General features: G+C 62.0%; 1 protein-coding gene across 1 annotated transcript; it reads right to left on the reverse strand.

Annotated features, from left to right (window-relative positions):
- Window positions 1-8,244: 8,244 nt before the first annotated feature.
- SSC4D (scavenger receptor cysteine rich family member with 4 domains) lies at window positions 8,245-16,074 on the reverse strand. Its single transcript, XM_072026191.1, has 10 exons — window positions 14,910-16,074; window positions 13,427-13,459; window positions 12,390-12,695; window positions 12,162-12,233; window positions 11,501-11,815; window positions 10,730-10,810; window positions 10,409-10,486; window positions 9,244-9,555; window positions 8,691-8,768; window positions 8,245-8,562 (listed from the first exon to the last, which is right to left on the reverse strand). Exons 1-10 carry the CDS (start codon window positions 14,986-14,988, stop codon window positions 8,246-8,248), a joined length of 1,671 nt encoding a protein of 556 aa, XP_071882292.1. The 5' UTR covers window positions 14,989-16,074; the 3' UTR covers window position 8,245.
- Window positions 16,075-17,711: the final 1,637 nt, after the last annotated feature.

Consider the following 17,711-nt stretch of genomic DNA (forward strand, 5'->3'; position numbering starts at 1 on the left):
AAATACGTGCAGATCCTCTCCATTTCCTTCCTGAAATAAACCACTGCTTGTCACATTCCTTCCCCTCCACCCTCCTTCCTTTGGCCATCTTGCTCAACAGCTGACCAACACGTTGTAGCTCGCGGGTGAGGTTGGACAGGTTTCCAATGAAACCGACGTTAAACCTTCCCCACACCCTGCAGTTTTTCAGCTCAGGCTGTTCAAGGCTCCTCGAAGGTCCACGTTCACCAGGCCGAGCTCCAAGCATTCGTAACCAGTGGATGGAAACCCCACGGCGATGCACCACGCCGTGCTGTTCTCCCCTTGAAGGCGTTTTCTCTCACCAACCTCAGCACCAGCTTGGTGTTTTGGTGGGCCCACACAGCTTTTTGCCTTTACAAAATAGAAATTTTTCTCTTGTGCAAGCCCAGTGAAGCCAAGCACAGCTCAGGACTCTCGAGTCTATGGCCACAAACGTGCTTCAGCGGCACTCAAGGGCTCTCCCATCCCCTCGCCCGCGTCCCCTGTGTCTCCGGCCTCACACCCCGCGGCACACGCGGTGCCCGGCTGTGAAAGCAGCCATTGTGCCCTGCTTTTGTTTACCACGGCGGCTGCCCCAGGGCAGCGCCCGCACACAACAGCAATTTATTCCTCCTTTATGATAATGGCGCCTTCGTTCTTCCAGCAAGGGGCGCAGCCTCTAGAGAGCTCAGTTTTTGTGTTGTTTTCGGTATGATACCAGCTTTGGGGATAAAATTTGAGCAAAAAAAGTGGAAAATGTAGGAGAATATTAAAGAACTTTGTGGGTCTCAAGCATCTTCTGTGTTTTTTCAGGTGTTGCTACAGCCACAGGGCATCATCCAAGCCAAAGAGGACGATCTGCCACAACGAAATCAGGTCTCCGTGTACAGACCAGCCCGGAGCTGTGTGCTCGTCCTGGACACCCAGGTTTTAAGGCTTTCTGAGTGATATTTCCACACGCGGGTCCAATATATTGTTCCTCTAGCTTGCAAAAAATAAATAAAAATAGTATTAGCCCTTAGGTCCCAGCCCTGGATCCTCACAGGTAAGACGTAACACAAGCCTGGGCCTGAAGAAGCGTTGTGTGCCTGGAAGCCTGTCTGTTTTTCCAAATATATCAGCAGGCCTAACAAAAAATATTGCCTCTCCATGCAAACCTTATGACACTTACCTAGTAATTTGCAAGAGTATGGCGGATTCGCAGCTAGCCCAAATCATTGCAGCTCTCCTATTTCTGGTGACTGTGCATATGCCCCAGCCCGAGCAAATACTGATTTATTCCTGTCGAAGCACCACAGCAATAAATACGTCTCACACAGCAGACAGTTTTCTTCCCCGTCACAGGTCAGAACGCAATATTCATAATGCTGTAAATTCTTCGGGATAGCGATCAGGCCATAATATTTATCTGTGATGTATCCAGCCCCCTTTTTGCTCCGAGGCATAAATCAGCCCTCCTCACACCGCTCCGTTATTCTGTTTTACAGACCAGGAGGCGGTGTGGGGGGGGTTTATATGGTGCTGAGCTCGGTGCTTCTGGTGTGTGTGATCTGTCGGCCCATCAATAAAAAACCTGCTCCTCTCCACCTCTGCCTGGGACGTGTATAAACACCCGAGCACGATCCCAGAAGGCTGCAGGTTTGGGGAATTACAAAGACACAGAGGATGTGGGTCTGTTCTGCAGATGTCCCTGAAAAACCTGATAACCCTTATTCCGCCTGCGGTATTAAAATAACTCGGGAGCGTTCAGATGTGCCACTTTGTTCGTTCCCGTGGCCTGGAAGACAAGTCCTTCTCCTCGCATTTCCCTGCCTTCCTACGTGCTGCAAATGCCTTGTGACACTGCAAGGGAAGACAGCAAATGGTCTTAGGCTTGGAGGCTCGCTTGTTTTAGCTGCTGACTACTCCAGGAATTTGCCCAGAAATCTTTACCCCCGGCTTGCTGCGGGGGGCACCTGGGTGAGGGTGGCAGCAGTGGGTGTAGGGGCATGGCCCACTCCTGCCTCTGACCCTAAGCGGTGTCCCCAGCACCCTGGTGCTTGGGGACCTGCGTGTCCTCCGTAGTGGCATCAGGGACGGGGTGCTCAGCAGCGGGGAGCACGAGCGAGGAAGCTCAGGGGCTGTCCCCACCGGCAGGAGCCCTGTCTGACCCCATAGCTGCAGTCCTATGCAGGATTTATGGCATCCTCATTCCCTCAGTGTTACAACACCTCCTCGGGGACACATCCCTGGCTCCAGCCAGAGTGCCCTGCAGGTAGACTTGAATATCACCATGGTGAAAACCCCCAGGGGAACAGCAGAGCAGGGGGACAGGGGGTGGCACTACCCAGGGCCAATGTGCAGAGCCGGGATCAGGGTCTCCCCACACTGCTCCTGGTGCTCGCAGGAAGCCTCCAGCCCCACAGCCTTCTCCCTCTGCTCTGTCGTGCACCAAAGCTGGGGGTCCCAGCAGCCCTGAGGAAGCCACAGGGAGAACATCCTTCCACCTCCTCTGCGGAGCTGCAGCGCTTTGTGCTCAGCCCCGGGCTTTCATCCGAGGCTTTCTCAGCGCTTCCCAAGCCCAAATTAATTCTGCTGCAGCAGCTGCCCTCCTGCGCTGCTCAGCGCCAGCCCTGCTGCCTGCCTGCACCGAGCTCGCCGCGAGGAACCGGGGCTAAAACCTGCCCGCAGCCCTCACCCCACATCCCTGGAGACCATCCCGCTCCCCGCCGGGGCTGCTCGGGGCTGGGGTTTTCTGCTGCATGCTGAGAGCAGCTGGGGAAATGCAGCACAAGGGGGGGGGCAGAAAAGGAGCTCAGAGGCAGGGCACGGGGCCAGGGAGCTGGGAGGGGCAGCAGCAGGAGCCGGGGAGGCTGGGGATGGAGGATGGAAAACGGGGATGGAGGATGGAGGATGGAGGATGGAGGATGGAGGATGGAGGATGGAGGATGGAGGATGGGGAAGGGGGCAGCCGGGACCCTCCCCTCGCCCCACGTCTGCCTGCATCTGCTCGTTAGCAGCAGGCTGGGATTTGAGTCACCAGCCGAGGCGGGGAGGGGGCCGGGGCCCTGCCAGCTGACGCGCCACCGCCGCTGGCACGGGGACAAGCGGGGCTGGCTCTCGGTCTCAGCCCTTGGCGGATGCGGGAGGCGGCGCGGTGCACCCTGCAGCACGAGCAGCAATTCAGGGCAGAGCCCTGCAGCAGCCCCAGGAGCTCGGGGGTCCCAAGCAGGAGCCCTGCAGCACCCAGAAATGCAGTGGGGGCTGCACCAGGATGCTCCCATCTTGGAAAATCCCCCCCCCGTGAGCCTTCCCCGTGGCCCCAGGAAGGATGCTCGCATGGGGATGGTCCTGATTTTAGCTGGAGTGGCCTCGGCTCCTGCTGGGACACCAGCCCTGGTGGGGACCGGGGGTGCAGAACCCGGTCCCCAACCCCTCAGGGACACAGGGACCAGCCACACACCGCCTCCCCACGGGGCGTTAATAATTCAGCAGGCGCAGCAGGCTGGGGTGGCAGCTCTTATTTAAGGAGCCGATATAAATACCGCCCAGACAGCGCTGATGGAGCCTGAAAAAAAAAAAAAAAAAAAAAAACCAACAAAAACCACAAAAACCTGGCTGTCTCGGCCCCTCCAGAAGCACCCTGGAGCCTTGCAGGGCCGGGGGGCAGCACGGTGCAGGGTGTCCTTTGGGCTCGGGGCGCTGTGTGAGAGGTGACAGCACCTGGGTGACATCCCCACCGTGCCTCAGTTTCCCTCTGCAGCGTGTCCCTTTGTCCTGTAGTGGTGTTGGGGACGCAAAGCAGGGCTGGCCCTATGTCCCTGTGGGGGTTGGCACCAGGGAGGGAGCTGAGAGGGGGTCTCCACACCCCAAAATTAAGGTGCCAGGTGGAAAGCTGCCCCCCACCGCTGCGGGGTTGCCGTTAGTGCCATCCCCTGGTCACAGACAACTGGGGACAGCTCTCTGGGTGTCCCCACACCGCATGGTGGGGGTCCCACGGGGGTCCCAGAGCCGCCCCATCCCTGCTAAAGAGGAGAGGAGCACAGAGCCGCACGGAGCCACACGGGGACAGCCAGCACCCAGCACGCAGCAGGACCCCATCCTCCCCCAGCCCCCCATGGCATCCCCCTAACGGGCATCCCCCCATCCTCAACAACCCCCCCCAGCCCCTCCGAGCTGCTGGGGGGGGGGGACGAGGACCACCGGGAGGGACGGGGCTGTCACATCCAGCCCCGGCAGAGGCGGCGGGCGAGCCGCTTGCTGCAGTCTTGCTGCGTGGCTCTGCAGCGTGACTCAGCACAGCCTCGCCCGGCGCTCAACCCCCCCCTCAGCCCCCCCAGCACCCCCAGCCCCACACGATGTGGGGCAGAGGCACCCCACATCACTGCCACCCTCCCCTGGCAGCTGCCCCACGCCCGGAGGCACCCCCCCTGCCCGTGTCCCCCCCCTCCCCGGGAGCTGCACGGCTCCCCGCGCTGCAGCTCCCGAGCATCTTGCAGGCTTTAGGAGAAAGGATTTAATTTTTATTTTTTTTTTCCATTTTATTTATTTATTTTATCCATGGGGGATGGGACTGAAGGATGCTGGGGTCGCATGGGAAAACCTTGGGGTTTTTAAAGCAATTTGGTGATCTTGGAGCCCTCCTTTTGGGGAGGATGGAGACCCCAGGCTCAGCTTCTCATGGCACCAATGTCCGCGTCCCCTCTCGCTGTCACCCAGTGGGGGGGAGGCTGGAAAAGGGCTGAGCACCCCAAATGTCCCCGTGTCCCCCTGGCAGGGCAGGAGCTGCTCACTGCGTGTGCCGTGCCGTGACAGCAGCACGTGGCACGGCCCCAGGACAAAGCACAAGGCAGAGGCGAGCGCCCGGCCTGACCCTGACAGCAGCTGTCCCCCGCGGGGAGCCTTGCGGGTGTCCCTAAGGAAGGTGACAAAAGGGGACAGCCCGCTGGGGACAAGGACAGTGTTAGGGGGGGGGAGATGGAGCTCGGAAGGGGCTGATCCTGCACGGAAGGGGGGCGCCCATCACCCTAAATCAGCCCCTCACCCTAAATCAGCCCCCTATCCTAAGTCATCCCCCCCCCACCCTAAATCAGCTGAAATAAGGTGCAGGACCCCTGCAACACGCAGGGAGCATGGGAGCAACACCGGGAGGGGGAATTTGGGGCTGGTGCCAGCTCCCAAACCCCACCACAGCTGAAGGCAGAGCCCAGACCCCCCCAGACTCCCCAAACCACAGCCCCCTGCCCTCGGGCTGTGCTGGGACATCATCCTGGGGGGGCCACGTCCCCACATTGCCACCAGCTCTCTGCTCCCGTGCCTCGGAGCTGGATGTCGCCAGCACTCGGCAGCCCACGTGGGATGGCTCCCGCCAGGGAGGAGCGGGTGGGAAGGGGGGGGGGGGGGAAGGAAAAAAAAAAAATAAATTAAAAAATTCAATCCCACAGCCCACGGGAGAGGAGATGAGAGATGGGAGGAGGACCTGCAGCCGCGGCAGGGACGAGGAGAGGCTCCGACCTCCGTGCGCCCCAGGGCTGCGGCCATGCGGACCCCCCCCCTCTCCCGGCGCAGCGGGGGCAGCCGGCCCTGCGGCCCCCCCAGCTCTGTGCGCCTTGGCCAGCGGGCTAATTGCACCAGTGACTCTGCAGATCCCGAAATAGCTGCTGGCTGCGCCGGGCTGACGTCACCGTGAGACACGGGAGGCGCGGGGAAGGAGGACGCAGCGCGGCGGCGGCGGTGGCGGACACATCCCGCAGCCCCCCCCCCCTGTAACGGGTCCCCTTGTCCCCAGGAGCCCCCCGCAACAGGGGATGGGGTGGGCAGGGGTGCTCCTGGGGAAACTGAGGCAGAAAGGAGGGCTGGGAGCGGAGCTCAAGGTCATCCAAGTGGTGCTGAGCACAGGGGGGGCCCTGCAGGGTCTCGCCCCCGGCTGTGCCCGGTTATAGGTTCGAGTGGGATTGCCCTACAGGGGCACGGGGTGCGTTGGGGGGAGCGGCCTTGCACCACGCACCGAGCCCAAATCACGGTGAGGCGACCCCACCAGCAGCTCATCCTCCACCCCACCAGGGAGATGGGCTCGTGCTGGTCCCCAAATGGGACCCCCGCCCACCCCGAGTGCCCCCAGACCGATAACGGGGATAAAAACCCAGCTCAGCACCGCTGCCCCGCAGCACGCAGTGAGCCCAGGGCCCTGCTGGGGCAGCTCCAACCCCCCCAAGGGGGCTCGCAGGGCTCTCGGGGTGCCCGTGCCCCAGTTCCCAGCGCTGCCGAGCCGAGTTATTGTTCTGGAACACGGTGAAACCGTTCCAGCCTCCTCCATTTCCCCTTGCTCATTGCTGCTCCCTCCGCCTGGATTAATGGGTCTCCTCTCCCCGGCACAGACTCATTCCTTATTCCTAATAGGCCATAAATCCCGGCCCCAAAATAACCCCGGCTTTTGCCCGGACCTCGTGAAATATTCATGCTCTCTCCCCCCGGCCTCTGCGCCATCCCCTCCCTGGGGACGTTGGCAGGAACTAATCGATGGCATCGACCCGTGCGGGGCCGCAGCTGCTCCGGCCGAGGACAGGGGGGGGGGAAGCAGCTGATGCAGCACGAAAAGGGGAGAGCCCTCGGCACCCCGCTGTCCCCGTGGCCTCCTCCCCGCTGTCCTGGCAGCGGGTGACAGCAAGGAAGGGACAGGGGATGGAGGGGATGTGCCCATGGAGTGCCATCAGCGCTGCGGAGCCCGTCCAGCTGCACAGCACCAACCCCGCAGCCTCCGGGGCTGCCAAAGCCAGCCGGGAGCACAGCCAGACCCCAAATCCCTCCCCTGAGCCCAGCGGGGTCCGAAATCGGTTCCCGGCTCGCTGCGAGCTGCTGGGTGCACGGGTAGGGTTTGTGCCGACCTCACACCGCCAAACCCGAGCCCCATTCGTGGGGGCATCGCCTGTGCCGAGCCCCGGAGGGGTTGCAGAGAGGCGAGCGCTCACTTGGAAAGGGATTTTATTTATTGACAAAACAACCCCCAAAAAAACACATGAAAAATGGAAAAAAATAAAAGGGAATGTGCACAATCTTATTAACAGAAGAATTGTACAGACACGGGACCCAGGGGGGAGAAGGGGCTGTGCTGCGGGGCGCCGCCGTGCAAGGGGTCTGGGAGACACCAGCCATGGGGACACGGGGACATGGGGACACGGGGGGTTTGGGGGGCATGGGGAGGCTGCAGGGGGCCCCGTCTCGCCCTGCTCCCCGGCTTTTTGTGGTTGTGCTGGGAGGAGCAGGAGGAGAGGAGACGACGTGGGCACAGGGGGAAATTAGGGGGTGGCTGCGGGATGGGGACCCGTGTGAGGATTTGGGAGTTTTTTTGGCATTTCTCCTGGCGGCACGGGGAGAGAAAGCTCGTCCGTGGGTTAAGGGGGGGTTGAAAAGCAAAGGGGAGAACGGCAGCACCTCGCTGCGGAGCAAAGGGAACCTTCTGGAAGCTTCTGGGTGGAGTTAAGCCCTGGGTGACGTTTCCCAGGTACAATCCCGCATCATTTGCACAGCAGCAATCCCATTCCTCTGCCCTCGCCTCGTAATCAAAATGGCTGAAACCAACCCGATTTCACACCAAAGCCTGTTTGTTTTTTTTTTTTTTTTTATTTCTTTTTGTGTTTGGTTTTGCTTTCCAATGGGCAGTTTGGGGGGGGACAAAGCTTCAGCCAAGACTTGAGGAGCTGAGGGAACCCAGGGCTGACCCCAAACACCCGAGGGAGCCCCGGGCAGCGCCCCGAGGGACCAGAGGGGCTGCAGAGGCAGCGGGGTGGCTGTCCCCAAGCTGGGGACCCCGGCACCAGGAGCCACTGCTGCCGAGCCCCAGCTGTGCCGGCGGGTGGTGCTGGGGCACAAATTGTGCTCGCAAAGGTTTGGGCCCAGCAGAGGCTGCTGGTGGATTCTCTGATGGCTCCTATGGGGTTGAGCCAGTTAGGTTTCCCCCCACAGAGGCCTCTCCCTCCCCCGGCTGTCTATTTTAAAGGATTAAATGGGAACGCAGCCCCTTGGAGACCTCTCCCCTTCTGCCCAATTTGGGTGAAACGAGCCGTCAAGGCGCACGTCCAGCATGATGACCCAAACCCATTCCCCTGGGAAACCGGGCTCGAAACACACCCCGTGTCCAATTGAACCTCCTTGGGGCGCTCCCACCCACATGATTTACACCCCACTGCATTAAAAACCCCCACGGAGCCCCCCTATCCCTCCCCAGCTCCTAAACCCCGAGCCCCCTCCCTGCCATACCCACGGGCGGTCATAGGAGGCTGCAGACGGCGCCGGCGTCCTCGGAGTGGTCGCAGTTGTGGACGTCCCAGCGGATGTGGGAGCAGCTCAGCAGCGAGGGCTCGCTGCCCTTGCACTTGAGGTTGTCGAGGAAGATGTAGCCGGCCCCCCGGCCGTAGGGCGCTTCCCCCGGTGCCGCCACGGCGTGCCCGCAGCCCAGCCGCCGGCACACCACCTCGGCGTCCCGCAGGTCCCAGGCGTCGTCGCACACCGTGCCCCACTGTGAGAGGTGGAACAGCTCCACGCGCCCCTCGCACCGGTGGCTGCCGTTCACCAGGCGCAAGGAGCCTGCGGGGAGGACGTCAAGGTTGGGGAGGGATCCCCAGCGGTTAGGGGAGATGGGGCTGGTCCCAAAAGGAGCCTGGTTTCCCCCAGTCTCCATCCCAAGGAGCCCCCGGGGGCCTCAGGGCACCTACCGTCCTCGGGGTGGGTCGGGGCTGGCGTGGTGGCGGTGACGGTGGCTTCTTGGGAAGGGTCGCCCGAGTCGTCAGCACCTGGAGCAGGTGGGAAGGGGTGAGAAGGGCAGTTTGGGGGATGTCTGTGGTTTTTGGGGGCGGCTCGCAGTCCCCCTGTGAGCAGGCAGGGGGTGGGAGCTGGGGACAGGCGATGTGGTGTGGCAATGGGGTCACTGTGCAGCGGGGAGCACCCCTGGGAGCAGAGGTGGCACCCAGGTGTCGGCCACCACCTGCCAGCATCCCGCTGCTGCCAGCCTCCCCAAAACAATCCCAGAACATCCCAAATGGGAAGGCACCCACAGCATCCAACACCCGGCTCAGCACCAGGTCCCCAAAACCCACCCCGTGTGCCTGAGACCACCACCCCACCACCCCCAAACCCACCTTTTGGCTACCGCAACCGACCTCACCGTGCCAGTGCCCGACCGGGGTACCCCAAACCCCATCTCCCACTGCCCAAATGAGCACCCCACGACCTCTCCTGTATGATGACCGACCCCGGCGGGGTGCCCACCTCGACAGACGACGCCGGCGTCCTCGTGGTGGCCGCAGTTGTGCCGCCCCCAGCCCAGGTGGAAGCAGTCGGCCAGGCGCGCCTCGCCGCCGGCGCACCCCACGTTGTCCAGCAGCACGGGCCCGCTGCCGAACCCGAAAAAACCGAGGACGGTGGCGGAGATGGCGGCGCCGCAGCCCAGCTGGCGGCACACCACCTGGGCGTCGGGGAAGTCCCAGTCGTCGTCGCAGACGGTGCCCCAGGTGCCGCCGTGCCGCACCTCCACCCGCCCGCGGCAGCTCCCGTTGCCGTTCGCCAGCCGCACGCCGGCACCTGCGGGAGGGCAACGGCACAGCCACGGTGGGGGGGGGGGACCCTAAAAGGGTGTGGGGGGGATCCTAAAAGGTGGAGGGCGGGGATCCTAAAAGGGTGGAGGGGGGGGTCCCTAAAGGGTGTGTGGGGGACACCCTAAAAGGTGGGATCCTAAAGGGTGGAGGGGGGGTACCTAAAGGGTGTGTGGGGGATCCTAAAAGGTGTGTGTGTGGGGGGGATCCTAAAGGGTGTGGGGAGGGATCCTAAAGGGTGAATGGGGGGATCCCTAAAGGGTGTGGGGGGAGACCCTAAACAGGTGGATGGGGGGATCCTAAAAGGGTGGAGGGGAGGGAACCTAAAGGGTGGGGAGGGACCCTAAAGGGTGGAGGTAGATCCTAAAGGGTGTGGGGGGTGATCCTAGAAGGTGTGTGTGGGGGGATCCTAAAGGGTGGGGGGGGGAGGGGGGGAGGAAAGGGGTGAAAGGGGGGTGATGGGGGGGAGTGGGGTGATGGGGGGGCATGGGGAGGTGGGGAGGGGGCGTGGGGAGATGGAGGGAACAGCATAGGGGGATGGGGGGGTGTGGGGAGATGGGGGGAGCCCCTGGGGAGATGGGGGAGCCCCCACGGGTTTAGGAGGTAGCTCTGTGGGTATGGGGTGAGCACCGTGGGAGGACGGGGTGGGCTGCGACATCAGGGGAGCCCCCTGGGGATGTGGGGTGAGTCCCTGGGGGCAGGAGGTGAAGCCCTGGGGTGCCCCTGGCATACGGGGTGAGCCCTGGGGTTGTGGGGTCATGTTCCCAGGGCTGGGGCAGGGGCACCTCGGGGTGGGGGCCACGCCAGACCCCGTGTGGTGCCAGCGGCGGCCTCCCACTTACTTTCCATCGGGGAGGTGAGCAGCGCGCTTGTGGCCACCTCGGTCACTGGCGTGGGCTGCTCGCCGCCGTCTGTCACCGCTGGGACAAGGACAGGGACACGGGGACACTGGGGGGGGTCTGTCCACACCCCCCGCTGCCCCCCAGCCCCACGGTGTCCCCATGGCAAAGTCACTTGAGGGGCCAGGAAGAGGGTCTCGGGGATGTGCCATGGGGAAGGGCACCCCGGAGAGCCCCAAAACCTGACTGAGATGCGCCTGGGTCCCTTGTCCCCCGGGTGGGGACAGCCCAGGGAGCCACCAGCCCCTGGGGCCACCCCCGTACCTGTGGCCGTGGCGGTGAGCGTCTCCTGGTAGTCCAGGGCCACCGAGGTGGTGAAGGACGTGATGGTGGACGTGTCCAGCCCTGCGGGGACACAGAGGGGACGAGAAGGGAGAAGCTGCAGAGCAGCTGGAATGGGACACGGAGCGGAGCGGTGAGAGGGCGTGGGGATGGAGGGGATGGAGGGAGATGGAGGAGGTGGAGATGATGGAGATGAGATGGTGGAGGTGGAGGTGGAGATTATATGGAGATGGTGGAGATGGAGATGATGGAGAAGGGGATGATGGAGATGATGGAGGTGGAGATGGAGATGCTGGAGGTGATGGAGATGGAGACGATGGAGATTGAGATTATGGAGATGGAGATGCTGGAGGTGATGGAAATGGTGGAGATGGAGATGGAGATGGAGATGGAGATGGAGATGGAGATGGAGATGGAGATGGAGATGGAGATGGAGATGGAGATGGAGATGGAGATGAAGCTTCCCCTTTCATCCCCACTTCCCACACGCTGGAGATGGAGCCTCTCCAAGCCCCACAGAAGTGCTGCAGGACATTTCTGAGCCCTGATACACCAAATATTCAAATCTGGGCAGGGGCAGGAGCAGCGGGGGGCACGGTGGAGGCAGGCAGCGTGCAGCCAGCCCCACCGCCAGCTCCAAAACCGGGTTCCTCGAGGTCCTGCCCCACCTGATGGGCTCAGAGCGCTGCCACCCATCCCCGTGTTTGAAGGGCAAAGGGGCACCCTGTGGGCACCCAATTTCCCCCCAGTTACCCGCACAGATGACCCCGGCGTCCTCGTGGTGGCCGCAGTTGTGGATGCCCCAGCCGAGGCTGTAGCAGGCGGCGAGGACGGGCTCGCTGCCCTCGCAGTTGACGTTGTCCAGCAGGATGCGCCCCGTGCCGTAGCCGAAATAGGCGTTGCTCTTGGCCTCCAGGGCCCGGCCGCAGCCCAGCTGCTTGCAGACCACCCCGGCGTCGCTCAGACCCCAGTCGTCGTCGCACACCGTGCCCCAGCTCCCCCCGTGGAAGATCTCCACCCGGCCCCGGCAGGTGTCCGCCCCGCTCACCAGCCGGACGCTGCCGTCACCTGGAGGGGGACAGAACAGGGGGACAAACGTCTCGCCGTCCCCCCGAGCCCACCGACCCACAAGGCTGGGCTCCGGTGGGGTGGAAGACACCTAAGAGGGTGGCAGGGGGGCTGCTTTGGGGCAGCACGACCGATGGGATCCTGCATGAAGTGCTGGAAAAAGGATTTGGAGGATTTGGCTCCAAAGGTGGAGGTGCCGGGGGGCTGCTCCTTGTACGCAGCCCACCGGGGTGGCTGGAGGGGAAGGATGGGGCCATGGTGGTGGTGGTGGTGGGGTGGTGGTGGGGGTGCTGTTCTGCTCTCCCCTTGGAGACCCCCCAGCCGGGCCGGGCTCCCAGCCCCTCACCTTCCCCGCTGCGCCCCGAGACCGTGGCGGTCCTGCTGGTCGGTCCTTCGCTTGCTGGCGTGGGCAAGAGCTCTGCAGAGGGAATGAGAGATGTCAGCCCCTGCCCGGGAGGTGACCAGCACCCAGAAAAGCCTCACAGAAAGGATGCAGAAGCTCGGCTGACCCCAGGACTCCTCCGGGAGACCCCTGGAGCCGCCAGCTCCCCCCGCGCGCCCCTCTCCCCGTTACCATTACACACGACGCCCACGTCCTCGTAGTGGTAGCAGTTGTGGATGCCCCAGCCGTGGCTCCAGCACTCGCTCAGCGCCGCCTCCCGGCCCTTGCAGTCCACGTTGTCCAGGAAGATGGGCCCGCTGCCCTGCCCGAAGGTCATGGGCGCCGGCAGGGCGATGGCGTGGCCGCAGCCCAGCTGGCGGCACACCACGTTGGCGTCCACGATGTCCCAGTCGTCGTCGCACACCGTGCCCCACGTGCCGTTGTGCAGGATCTCCAGGCGGCCCTGGCAGCGGCCGGGCCCGTTGGCCAGGCGCAGCTCTGCGAGGACGGGCACAGCGAGGTGCTCAGCGGGCCGGCCACGAGGTGCCAGGCACCCAAAACGTCTCCGTTACAAAGGGTTTGGGTCCATCCTGCCCCAAATCACCGCTCCTTGGGTCGAACGGGTGGCTCTTGGCCAGCTGCTGGCTTGCTGACCCCATTACTAACACCCAGTGAGCTTGATGCTGGGGACACGGGCACCCCTGCACTTTTTTTTTGATCACACAAGGTGCAAAAAACATCCTCCTGGATGTTTGCAGCCTGGGGATCACCCAGCCGTGTGCCACCGCGCGGCTCGGGTGACGAGGTGCAATTAGCAGGTTGCTGCTCGCCTCGATGAACGCGGCCACAGCGGGTCCCCGGTGGGAATTGGTGGCAGGGAAATGCTTCCCCAGGCTGCTGGCAGCGGGGACTGCGTGTGTCTGTGTGTGTGTGTGTGTGTGTGGGAGCTGCCCTCCAGGGACTTCTTGGCGGGGGCACGCTGAGTGACACGGGGACAGGCAGCCGGCGGGGGCTGCCAGGGTTTCCTCGCCTGATAACGAGCAGCGTGGGGCTGAGAAAGGATCCCTATTTCCCCTCCCTAAAAGAAGTTCAGCTTTCTGCTGCCGCTCTTTGTTCCAACCCAACATGCCTCCTGTCTGAAGCCCCGTTTGGAACAAAACCACTTATTTTTTTTTTTTTTTTTCAGCTGCAAAACCTGGATGAAAGCGGCTCGGAGCGAAGGACCTCACCTGGGAACGGCAGCGGAGCGGGCTCGGAGGCGCCTGAAACAGAGGAGGCAGGGTCAGGGCTCTCTGGATAACCGCACGGGGATGCAGGGAGCAGGGCTGGGACCGGCTGCACGTGCTGGGAATTATTTCAGCTCAGCCCCAGAGGAGCTGGCAGCTCCAGCCCCCTGCGTCTCGCCCACCACCGCCCTCGCTCTCGGCTCCCCGTGGCTCCCCGAAACCCTTGGATGGAGCTCGGCAGAGAGGTGCCAAGGGTGCCTGTTAGCAGCCTAATGAAACCAAGCTGCTCTCCTGGCGTGCGCCCGGGAGCTGCTAGCTTGCAGACAGAAGGAGCCTTTCAGTGCTGCCTCTCCTCCCCGCTCCCCCCGTTGTCTCGCTGCCAGCAGCTTTGCTTTATGGGCACGGCGAGCGGCGGCGGCAGCAGCCCCTGGAGAAATGGTCCTGCCTGCCACCACGGGGAGCCTGCTGGTGATTTCCTGATGGCAAACGCTGCGCCGGGCAGCTCTCTGTGCATTGTAATTTATTTTTTTTTCCCCACAACGCAGTCAGCATTTTGCAGGCTGTGTGTTTCTCCGCGTGGACCAACACGGCTGATGGGGTGACGCCACTCCAAGGGTGGCCCCGACGCTGGGCGAGCTGCAGGGTGCTGCTGCTGGTCCACGCGGATCTGCCTCTTGCAATCACATTTTCCACCTCGCAGTGGTGCAAGCACCTGGGAAACACCCGCCTGCTGCAGCATCCCCACCGGGGAAAGCTCAGGATGCGGCCCCAAAAGCACGGGGACCCTCAGGACCCCTGGCAGCAGGGGTGGTGGGTGCCGGGGGAGGAGATGGGGCACGTTGATGGGGTGGGCGCACAGCAGGGCTCACCTGCTGGGAACTGATCCCTGCAGGAAACAGGAGCCCGGGGGATGCTGCCAGGAGGAGAGGCTGGGGGGAGATGCCAAAGGGTGGGTGGAGGTGCCGGGGTTTTGAGGAGTGATTGATCCTGGCTTGGGCGGGTTTTTGCCACCTATTCCCAGCGGCGGGTGAGAATGGCTTTGTTAAATATTCCATATTCATCTCCCGTCCATCAGGATCAAAGCTCCGAAGCGTTCATTTAAGAGCATCCTCCAGCAAAGTCAAGAGAGGCCCGAAAAAATGCAGGCGGTGCGGCCGCGCTAATGAGGAAACCGCTGTTCCTGGGGAACTGCCACAGCTCCCAGCTCCCTCTGATCCAGCCTCACAAAGCCATAAAAACAAAAAAATAAAAGAAAGAAGAAGGAACTGTGTAAAGACAGCCCCTCTCCGGGCACATTCCTAAACAAAAGCACCAGCCAGGAGGACTGCTCAGCCCACAAAAGCACCGTGGGGATGTCCTGGGGATGCTGGCAGCTGGCTCGCTCCCTCCCTCTCCACACAAGGACAATTTGCCCACTGCAACAAGCCAGGAGGAAGACCTTGGTGCCTGAAATCCCCCCACCCCACCGTGCCCAGCCAGCGCTCACCCGTGGGGCCGAGGAGGAGGAAGAGGAGCAGCAGGGAGGCAGGCAGCGCCCCGCACACCGGGCACAGGCCAGGGCTCATCTCCGCTCGAGGGTCCTCCTGCTGCCCCTGGAACACACAGACACCAGGGTTAGTGATGGTGGGGGTGGCTGGAGCAGCAATTGTGTCAAAAAAAAAACACTGGAAGAGGTGGAAAGAGGCTCCCCATCCGCACGGGTAATTCCTAACCCACCACGTGGACGTGGCACTCGGCACAGCACGCAGCCCCCTTCTGGGAAGTGAAGGTGCTTCGTGTCACCCCAGCAAGTCACGGCCCTCTTTTGGGGAGGCTCCTGGCATTGCTCCTCTGGGGCTGAAGGATTCACAAGAGCAGGAAACCCAGCAAAAAGCCTCCGAGGCTGCGCCAGGCTCCCACCGTGCAGACATGGAGAAACCCTCCCTGAATTATCGAGCCGGCTACAACCACGCTCAGCCCTCTCCATCACACAGCTCCTCTCCCTCCCTTGGTGCTCTCCTCTCATTAAGGAGACACAATTCCCCCTCCATTTGCTGCTCGGTTCAAAAGATGGTGTAGAAAAGGTGAACATCAGCTCTGCTGGGTGTGAGCTGGCAGGGACACCCTGCACCCAGCACGTCCCCAGCACCAGGCCATGAGTGCCATCCTGAGGACACTATTTCATGGAGGCTGTGAAGCCAGCCTGTAAATCTTGCAGAGCTGGAGGCTTAAAATTAGCCTCTGCAGCTTGCACGGGGCTTCTTGGAGCGATGGGCACCGCTGCTGCTTCTGCTGGTGGCCACATAGGGCACAGCCCCGTGCACACCCCTGCTCCTGCCGCGGGGCTGCTGGCGACCCAGCGCTCGGAGGAGACCCGCCAGCACACCAACGGCTCAGTTACGGGGCAGGGAACTCAATCTAGTCCCTAACATCGCATTTCTCAATACTCCATTCATGCTTATTCCGCCCCGAAGAATGTCGCCTTTTGTCCTGCCGGCCCTCCCTGCTCCGCGGCACAGAGGGGCTGAAAGACGGCCGGCACGCTGCCGTGGGCCAGCAGCCCCTCGGCATGCCGCCTGCACCAGCCCTGCTGCGGGCGAGCATCCACCCCATAACCACCCCATATCCACCCCATAACCACCCCACATCCACCCCACATCCACCCCATACCCTTCCCATATCTATCCCGCATCCACCTTGCGTCCATCCCACATCCATCCCGCATGCATCCTGCATCCACCCCGCATCCATCCCATATCCTCCTGCTCCAGCTGCCCCTGGCAGGCATTAAGCACCGCAATGCAAGCTGCAGCCCCAGCTGTCCCCATCAAGATAAATCCCCACTTTCCCTGCAGATCCCAGTAAATAAACCACAAAAACTCTCATCCTCTGGACCGGACAGGACACATTTGCTGCTGGACCAACCCTCTTCCAAAAGCAGTGTCATCAATCCACGTACCTGTTCGGTATTTTCTTTCCAGGATAAAGGCGGATGTATTAAATCCCAGAAATAAAGATTCTCTTCGGAAGTCAAGAAAAATTGCTGGCCGGTTGGTTAACAAAAAGAAAAAATAATTGATGAAATGAATGGTGCCTCTTCGCCCAGGCAGGAGGCGGTGGGGATAAGGCAGGAAGCTTTTCTTCCAGCGCGGGGGCAGGTGCAAATTTTTTTAGAAAATGACAAAAAAATAAGAAGAAAGAAGAGAAAAAGGATCTCGTCCATCGACCGAGCAGCTCCAGCCTGTCATCCCGTGCCACCCTGGGGCCGGACGCTGCTGCTGGCAGAGGAAAGCTCACGGTTGTGGGGTGGGAAGGTGCCCACGCCGCCCCATTGTGGGGCTACCCGTCCCCTCCTGGGGGAGACAGCCAGGGGAGGGAGGATGAGGAGGGAGAGGAAGAGGAGGATGAGGAAGAGGAGAGGAAGAGGGGACGCTGAGCGAGGCGGGATGGGGTGGGACTGGCTCGGGTTTCAGGCTGGCGCTGGGAGCTGGCTGAATGCCTCTGGGAGCGGGTGGAGGGCATCTGGGCTCATCGCTTCCCCCTCTGCTTTCCTGCCCCGTTTTGGAGAAGGCAGCAAGGCCACCACACCGGCACGGGGAAGGCAGCAAGGACACGGTCCCGATCCCGCTGGCACCCCGCAATACCTGGGTCGGGCCTGTTGGTGCGGGCAGGACACAGGTCCCATCCCACAGCGCTCCCTGGGCGTCCCTGGGGTGGCACCTGAGCTCCTCTTTCCCAAGGGTGAAGTCAAGGAAGGATTTTCCGGGCTCTCCAAAAACCACCAGATTTGGGTTGGTGGTGTTCCCCTGTCTCCCCTCCAGGGGAAACCTTTCCTCCCCATCTCAGGTGCTTCACATCTGGGCCATCTCCCTGAGCTTCCAGCCAGGGCCAGCCCCACAGCGCTGCGCACCCACGGGTCCCAGCTCCCCTCTTGGAGACCGATAGAGCTGATGGCCGTGGGGGCATCCCATGAAATTTTAAATAGAAATGTGTTCAACCATCGGTACTGCAAGAAAAAGCCCGGTAAAGGTCTCTACACTCTTGAAGGCAACTGCAAAAGGACCCCAAAAACGTGTTGGGTTTTCTTGCAAATTCTTAAGCCCCCCCAGTGATTTGGGGGCCCTGGTGTGCCCTTGGCTTTGGACAAGCCGATCCCACGAGCAGCAGGATTTCTGCCCCGGCTTTCCATGCAGTCAGCAGGTGCCTCGGTACCCCCCTTTATGGGTCTGCAGGAAGCCCGTGCCCCAAAACATTCGTGTTTCACCTCGGTACAAAGCAGCGACCACCGCCGGTGACTGCACCGTTACCC

This window comes from Anas platyrhynchos, chromosome 20 (genome assembly GCF_047663525.1).
Source record: "Anas platyrhynchos isolate ZD024472 breed Pekin duck chromosome 20, IASCAAS_PekinDuck_T2T, whole genome shotgun sequence".
Lineage (NCBI taxonomy): Eukaryota > Metazoa > Chordata > Aves > Anseriformes > Anatidae > Anas > Anas platyrhynchos.